The sequence below is a fragment of the Prionailurus viverrinus genome, chromosome D3, assembly GCF_022837055.1.
Source record: "Prionailurus viverrinus isolate Anna chromosome D3, UM_Priviv_1.0, whole genome shotgun sequence".
Classification (NCBI taxonomy): Eukaryota; Metazoa; Chordata; class Mammalia; order Carnivora; family Felidae; genus Prionailurus; species Prionailurus viverrinus.
In genome coordinates, this window is record NC_062572.1 from 77,665,835 (window position 1) to 77,674,487 (window position 8,653).

The window sequence follows — 8,653 nt, forward strand, 5'->3', positions numbered from 1 at the left end:
GATAAATCCCGGCACTGCTCACGGTAACCCCGCTGACTCATGGTGCTCCGGGACCTCTCCTGGCCGCGTCCCAGGGACCCCAGAAGACCCGGTACCGCCCCGCCTTCAGCCCCTCCCAGGGGAGGGCCCCTTTCCGGTCCCTTCTCCAGGTCGCCCCTCGCCCCATAGCGCGGAGCTTCCTGCACCGCTCCCGGAACCCCCTCAAGCCGGAGGGCCCCGGCGCGAGCTGCGCTGCCCACGCCGTCGCAGGGACCCCGGCAGCGGTGGCGGCCGCGACAGCCTCACTTACGCCGATCGCGGAGCAGGGCGCCCGCAGCTCGCAGGGCCGCAGCCATGTTGATGCCGCCTGAGAGCTTTCCCGGGGCAGCTTCGGCCCGGGACTCGGGTTCCTCCCACGGCGGCGCGATCGGGTATCGGCCCGGAGAGCTCCGAGCTGCTGGCACTGCCACCACAGGCCGCCTTATCTTAAGTTGCGGCCCCCTGCGCCCTCGCGGCGCACCCGCTCATTCGCTGCCTGGCCGGGCCTAGCCGGGGCTCGGGGGCGGGGCCAGGGGAAGACACGCCCCTCGAGACAGCTGGCCCGGGCGTGGGGCCTTCGGCGGGGGGAGGGGGGGTGGAAGGGGGAAAAGGGGCCCGAGGCTGTGCTAGCGGCCCCGCCCCACCAGCCGTCAGTTCCAGCCCAGCAGCCCCTCTCCCGCCCCCGGTCACCCTGAACGAACGCCCTGGTTGCATCTGCCAGTCTGGCCAAGGCGGAAACCGCCGCCACAACTCGGCAAAGGGCTCTCCAGACTTTTTCAATACTATGACTTAGATATGAGAATGCTTTTGCCTCACTTCTCCAGTTTGCTTGCCTCGTTATAGTACAACTGTGCCGACCCTGCTTTGTTATAAGCTTGGTTTTCAGAATAGGAAAAGGAATTGTTTTATATAAGACACTTGTGAATGACATCTTTAATTTCCCTGTGGCATCTCTATACAGCACAGTTTGACAGGCGGGACCAGAAAGCAAACATTATACTGCTAACGTGAGAACGTTAGGAAAAGCGAAGGCCAGTCCAGCAAATGGGTTTTTGGGAGGGATGGCATGGTGAAGTTTGCCCGTATATCTGCGCACCGTCGCAAGGTAGCTCTCTGGTCCCAATCCCTCACATGCAACAGGCACTGCTCTCAATTCTAGCCATTCCTGCATTCCCACACCTCCACCTGCCAACCGTACCCATTGTTCTGTGTGCCTTGAAGTACAAGACCAACCTTGGAACAGAAAGGTCTCAGGCGTTATTCATTTGTTGAACAAGTATTGACCACCTACTGTGTGCATTGGAAAAACAGCAGTGAACAGAGAAGACAAGGGTTGAGGGAGACACAAAATAATCAGGATATGTATTGTTGGGGTGATGATGAGCGTTAGAAAGAAGGAAGTAATGGGGCGCCCGGGTGGCTCAGTCGGTTAAGCTGCCGACTTCGGCTCAGGTCATGATCTCGCGGTCCGTGAGTTCGAGCCCCGCATCGCGCTCTGTGCTGACAGCTCAGAGTCTGGAGCCTGTTTCGGATTCTGTGTCTCCCTCTCTCTGGCCCTCCCCCGTTCATGCTCTGTCTCTCTCTGTCTCAAAAATAAATAAACGTTAAAAAAATTTAAAAAAAAAAAGAAGGAAGTAATATAAGGGAGATGGAGAAGGGGAGACTCTACTGCAATCTGAAATAGATAGGTCAGAGAAATTCTCACTGACATCTGGACAAAGGCCTGAAGGAAGTAGGGGGGCAAGCTATGTGGAATATTTTGGGACGATGGAGTCTGAGTTGAAAACCACTTTTCTGTAGCTAAAATTTGTTCCTGGTTAGTTTATTATTAAAGTTGGTCCTCCTTATGGTTATAAGCCAAATATAAAACATCAAATTAAGTGCCTTTCATATTACCTACATGATCTTCAGATCCAAGCAGATGCCCCCTGAGAAATGGACAGTAAAACTTGCCCCAAGTGCTAAACTGCTCTCCTACATATTCTGCTAACTCTCTACGCTCATAATGAAAATTACATGCATTTAATTTGACCTTTGGAGGTGATCTTCATAATGTACTTCTCTACCTAAAGCTTAAACACATTTCTTTTAAGTAAGCTGCACAGAAAGCCTCTACGTTTTGAAATGCTGTGCTGGTCGAAGTGTAGACAAGTCCTGAGAACTGGGAAAGGCTAACTAAGGGTTTTAGATGTTTGAGCTGGATAGGCTCTTAGCTAGTCTGAAGGCTCTGGATAAGTCACCCCTGCCTCCCCAGGGCTGTGCCCCTTCTGCTAGGTGGAGATAACAAGGGGCTTCTGGCCCCTCCTAGAGAAATGCTGATGATTAGTGACAATGCACAAAGGTGCCAAATCTCACATAATCAACAGCTAGGACGGGTATCTGCCCAGGAACCAGCAACACATGCTTTATGAAATATATCAACATAATAACATTTTTAAAAACGAATTAGTAGTTGCATACATTTTATTCACATCTTATATTTTCATTTTTACTCACTTGAAAAAAAAATGCAAAATCCCTTATGTACAAAACCCCCCGATGCACATATTAAGACTCATAGGTTATAGGTGGAAACAGAACTTCATTATTTTTCCTGAACAGAGAGTATCATAAAAACTGTTATTTCTAATCTCTGGCTTATTTCTCACAAATATCAAATATAATAGCTTCCCAACAAATACATTTTTATGTTTTTATGAAATGAAAGCAGATAAAATGCATTTTATACTGGTCGTTTCCAAAACTGATTAGAAAACACAGCCCGTCACCCAGAAATTCTAAATGTGGGTTTACTAAGGAAACCAGAAAACCCCTTAAACAGCTAAGCAAATTTATAAAACAATAAGAGATTTGTGTGTGTGTGTGTGTGCATATGTACATATAAATGCATTTTTTTCTGGCTTACATATTTGTAACAAAGGTATATACCACTTGTTTTAGCAAACAGAAGGCCAAAGGCACAGTCTCAGGGTCAACTCGATAAGCCGCACCCCCACCGCACAGGAGAAATGTTGTCTGAAACTGGGTGACTTAATTAGTGAAAAAAAGCACTCTCCTGTCACAGACAGCCCTATGAGTTCAGCCTTTGGTCCTAAATAAAATGAACTTGTTGGTTTCAGCTCAATGCTTCAGGGAAGGGCAGGGGGATCACCTAATTCATTATTTGTCATGATTGGCACCTCTGAGCTACACACACCAAATTTAGATTACTCAATTCTGTCTCCTTAATCAGAAAAACAACAGGGCAAGAAGGGGTGGTGTGCAGCACAAGAGAAACCGTGGCTGCGTGAGGCAGACAAATGGTGAGCTGTAATGATCACTCAGAGGAATCTGATCGATTGTCCCCACAATTGTTTTACAGCAAAGAGGCCACCAAATCCAGGCCAATGTGGTGTGCATTTTGACTTCCTCTCTTAACCACACAGAGCCTTAAGCCACGAGTGGTGAGGGATTTATTAGTCCATCTGTACATATTTACTGAGAGTCCACGATAAGCAAAGCATGTATCAGGCAACGGGAAGGATAAAAAAGTAAACAGCAAAATGTACTCTCAAGGAACTCATTCATTTATGAAGCAAATAGCATGGAGAGCCTACCTATGTCAGGTACATAGTAGGCACTGGGTTTGCAGCAATGAACCACACTGTTTTGTACTTTCATGGATCTTAGGCTCTTTTTTTTTTCTTTTTAGGTTTATTTATTTATTTTTGAGAGAGCGGGGGAGGGCCAGAGAAAGGGAGAGACAGAAGCCCAAGCAGGCTCCGCACGGTCAGCGCAGAACCTAATGAAGGACTCAAACCCACGAACCGTGAGATCATGACCTGGGCCGAAATCAAGAGTCAGACGCTTAACCGACAGAGTCCCCCAAGCCCCCGCCCTGGAACTTACATTCTTGACGGCAAGGAAGACAATAAGTGAAAGATACACAATATAATGTCGGGCGTGACTAGGGACCACGAAGAAAAGTGAAAAAGGCAAAGGAGCGGAGAGAGGCAGGAAGCGCTAGTTTGGGTGGAGCAGCTGGACATAGCCTCTCTGCAAAGGTGGCATTTGAGCGGGGATCCATGGAGAGCGAGGGGGCTCTCTGCCGAAGGGCTTTGCAAGCAGAGGGACCAGCGAGGCGGGAACACATCTGAAGCTTAGGCTAGTTTCCTGGGGCTGCTGGGACAAAAATACCACAAACCAGGTGGCTGAAGACAACAGAAATGCACAGCCCTGAAGGCTTAGAAGTCCATAAGCAAGGTGCCAACAGGACCGTGCTCCCTCTTAAATCTGTAGAGGAGAATCCTTCCCTGTTTTTCCCAGCTGCCGGGGTGGCCAGCAATCCTCAGCCGTACTTGGTCTGTAGCTGCATCGCTCCATCTCTGCCTCCATCGTCACTGGACTTTCTCTGTGGCTGTCCTTTCGTAACCATAAGGACACCAGTCATATCGGGGTTTTGTTGAATACTGGCCTACCCTAGGGACCTAGCCTATTGACCTCATCTTAAATTAATTACATCTGCAAAGATCCTATTTCCAAATAAGGTCACATTTGCAAGTAGCAGAGGTGAGGGTTTCTACATATCTTTGTAGGGGACACAACCCATAGCAAGGCTTTTTTTATTTTTTATTTTTTTAATGTTTATTTATTTTTTGAGAGAGAGAGAGACAGAGAGACAGAGTGTGAGCGGAGGAGGGGCAGAGAGAGAGAGAGAGGGAGACACAGACTCTGAAGCAGGCTCCAGGTCCTGAGCTGTCAGCACAGAGCCCAACGTGGGGCTCAAACCCACAAGCTGTGAGATCATGACCTGAGCTGAAGTCAGACGCTCAACTGACTGAGCCACCCAGGCACCCCCATTAAAAAAAAATTTTTTGGGGGGCGCCTGGGTGGCTCAGTCGGTTAAGCTGCCGACTTCGGCTCAGGTCATGATCTCGCAGTCCGTGAGTTCAAGCCCCGCGTCGGGCTCTGGGCTGACGGCTCAGAGCCTGGAGCCTGTTTCAGATTCTGTGTCTCCCTCTCTCTGACCGCCCCCCGTTCATGCTCTGTCTCTCTCTGTCTCAAAAATAAATAAATAAACGTTAAAAAAAAATTTTTTTTTAATGTTTATTTTTTTTGAGAGAGACAGAATGTGAGCGGGGGAGGGTACCCATAGCAAGGCTTTTGAGGAACAGCAAGGGGACCCATGTGTCTTAAGCAGAGCGTGTGGGTAAGCGGCAAGAAACTTGGGCCGATTGATGCAGGACTTTGTAGGTGACGAAACACTGTGGTCCCCAGAGCCATCTCCCTTTAGCACAGTGATCCACAGTGTTTCAGAAGGTTCACTTTGCAGTGTGGGAAATAGATGGGAGGTCCTTAGCCAGTATTAAGACACTTGCCATGTGACCAAATTCGTTCATTTTCTTCTCTGGGTTGTGGGGTTTTTTAAGTTCATATGGGTCAGAGTGTTTTTTCCCAGAGAGTTCTCTGCTCCCTGGCTGGTGGAAGGATCCCTAAAAGACTTTCTGGTTTGACTCTGCCAGCATCCAGGGATCCCGCCAGTCTTAGACAGGGTGGGTGTTCATTTCTCAGCTTGGTTATCCTGCTCCTGGCAGTTGTGTAAAAACCAGGGGCGTTGACTCTTTCCAGGAAGCTCTCATTCCCTATGCAGAGCCCTGAGCAGATGGCAGCCTTCCTTGTCCTTCTCTGGGTCCCAAGGCCAATTTTCTAGATCACTTCTCACAGAAGAACCAGCCCCGAGGCCCTGCTTCATGCAAGAAGGGATCCTGCCCTTTTTCCACCTTTCTGTCTGGGCATTCTTGGAGCTGGGTACACAATGCATTCACTTTGTGGAAACTCATGGAGTTGCACATTTATGATACGTGACCTTTTCTGTAAGTTATATTTTAATAAAAATATATTAATAATATATTCAATAAAACAGTAAATATTAATATACAATATAATAATATATTAATATATATTTAATAAAACATATTTAATAAAAATATATTTAAAAAGCACCTTCCCTGTGTCTTTATCTGGGCTCAGTTCTCCCCCTAACCCTCAACCCGAACCTAAAAGCCCTGGCTTTGAGACCCTCAGACCTCCCTGCCCTCTGCTTCTAATGCCTAGAGATATGCCTTTCACACTCAGCCGAGATTTGGGGGGTGGAGGGAATTATTATGTTTATTTAGTAAATCGATCTGTTTACCGCAGGGGAGCTAGAGGTGACCAGAGGTTTCCCAGATAAAAGTCAGTGATGACTTCAGGCTGAGAGGAGGAAGGAATGCTTTTTCATCCAAGTGGTCTCAGAACTTACAAGAAGAGAGGAACAGGAAGGTCTTCAACGTTAGGGGACGCCATGGAGGCAGAAAAGCACACAGTACCCAAGAGCAAAGCATTCACGTCATCACTGCACAGGGTGGGGGAAGGACTAAGAGTTAAAAGCTGAGGGGCTTACGGACTGGGGATAGTCGTGACGGTCCCTGAGAAGCGGAGCCTGCTGGGGGCTGTGCTCTGAGGAAAACAGTTGAGCGAGTGGTGTGCAGGCTACAGAGCGCGAGACACGTGGGGTGGGGAGAACAGGTAGGAGACAGGAGACAGTGCTGGTGGTTTCAAGCACAAACCTAGGAGTGGGGAGAAAAGGGAACCACTGCAACAGAATTTTGGGACCCGGAAGGCAGATGGATAAATGGCTAATGACTTAGCAACCCAAGAACCCTAAGCTGGCCATCCTAAGAACCATCGAGAGTCACACGACAGAATCCCTAGGCGGCTCAGGATTGGCGCTACCAGGTGGCTCTGGGGATGGGGGTGGAGAGAGGGATGCTAGGAGACGGATTGAAAGTTGGGTAAAGAAGTCAGACTTCCCAGATCCCCCCAACTGCAGCAGCCGGCTGGAGGTGAGGTTGCTGGGAGGCCGCCCAGGGCTCTGGGCTGAAGATAGCAGGTGCACTGCAGAGCAGGTGCGCATCTACCCACACGCTGGAAGCCTTTCCAGCCCTGTTTGGAATTCTCGGCAGGTAACCACGAAACACTGCCCGACAACTGAGGAGAGCCTCTAACTGGAAAAAGACACCCAGCCAAGTAGAAGAAAACAATATGGAGGAAACAGGGAAGATGCAGTTAGAAAATGTGGAATAGAGACCTTAGAGACGGAACTTTCTGAGGTCAGAATAAGAATTAAAAAAATTTTTTTAACCTTTACTCTGCTAAGAGATGAAAAACTCAATAGAAGGACTGGGAAAAAGTTGAGGAACTTCCAGAAAATACCAAACCCCCTCCCCCACCAAAAAAAGATAAAAGAACATTTAGGGGCGCCTGGGTGGCACAGTGGGTTGAGCGTCGAACTCTCGAATTCAGCTCACGTCATGATCTTGCAGTGCATGAGTTTGAGTCCCACATCAGGCTCCACGCTGACAGCTTGGAGCCTACTTGGGATTCTCACTCTTTCTTTTCTTTTCTTTTCAACATTTATTCATTTTTGAGAGTGAGGGAGGCAGAGCATGAGCGGGGGAGGGGCAGAGAGAGAGGGAGACACAGAATCGGAAGCAGGCTCCAGGCTCTGAGCTGTCAGCATACAGCCTGACGCGGGGCTCGAACCCACAAACCATGAGATCATGACCTGAGCCGAAGTCAAACACTTAACTGACTGAGCCACCCAGGTGCCCCATCTCGCTCGCTCTTACTCTCTGCCCCTCTCCCGCTCACACGTTTGCTCACTTGCTCTCTCTCTCAAAATAAAAACTTAAAAAAAAAAGAACACTTAAAAAGCCTTATATCTGAATAATAGTTTTAGAAAGAAAGCAAAACAAAAACAAAACAGAAGGGAGACTTTCAATGAAGCAACTTAAGAAACTTCTTCACAGCTCCAGGGCACGATTTTCTGGATGTAAAAGGGACTGGTCAACCATCCAGTGGGAATGAATGCAAAGTCCCAAGAAATATGAAATTTTGGAACACTGGGGGCAAGTTTTCCAGAAAAGACAGGTCATATGGAAAGGACCAGGTGTGAGAATGCTTGGGAATTCTCAGTAGCAACACGGGAAGTCAGGACTTCAAAATTCTGAAGGAAACGTGCTTGTTGGCCCACATTTTAATATGGAGACTATGGTTCAAGTGCAAAGATAGATCAAGAGCGTGTCCAGATATGCAAGGTCTCAACGAATTTACTCTCCCCACAGCCTTCCTCAATAAACTACTGGAGAATGTGTGCCACCAAAATGAGGAAGTAACCCAGGAGGGAAACATAAAATACTGGGAATAAGATGTCCGATACAGAAATAGGATGTCCGACACGGAAAGGCAAAGGGAACTGTGAAAGACAACTCTGGATAACTGTGTTCCGTGAACAGAGGGTGGATAATTGAGACTAAAGCAGACAGAGGCTCCAGAAGCTTCTGTGGGAAGATGGAACTATGACTACCTGATGTTCTTCACTAATCACATTAGTAACGTTTCATGAGGTAGAAAGAAACTTTCCAGAATAAGAAACCAAACCGTTTAATTGACCAGTGATTACCAATACGACTATAGTATTTGGACATCATGACGTACATACCTTTTTGTTTTTTCTAGAAGGGTTGAATGAAATGTGCTGATTCTAAGTTTTAAAACACTTCAAATTTGGGAGTTTAAAACTTTATTCTGCCACTTACTAACCATGCAGCTTTGG

General features: G+C 47.7%; 1 protein-coding gene across 2 annotated transcripts in view; it reads right to left on the minus strand.

The window, feature by feature from the left end:
* Positions 1-534, minus strand: part of FECH (ferrochelatase) — a 37,489-nt gene extending 36,955 nt beyond the window's left edge. For both annotated transcript variants that reach the window (XM_047827645.1, XM_047827646.1), the window contains exon 1: positions 290-534. In XM_047827645.1, the coding sequence (XP_047683601.1) occupies positions 290-335 (46 nt within the window). In that variant the 5' untranslated portion in view covers positions 336-534. The remainder of the gene's footprint in view (positions 1-289) is intronic.
* Positions 535-8,653: the final 8,119 nt, after the last annotated feature.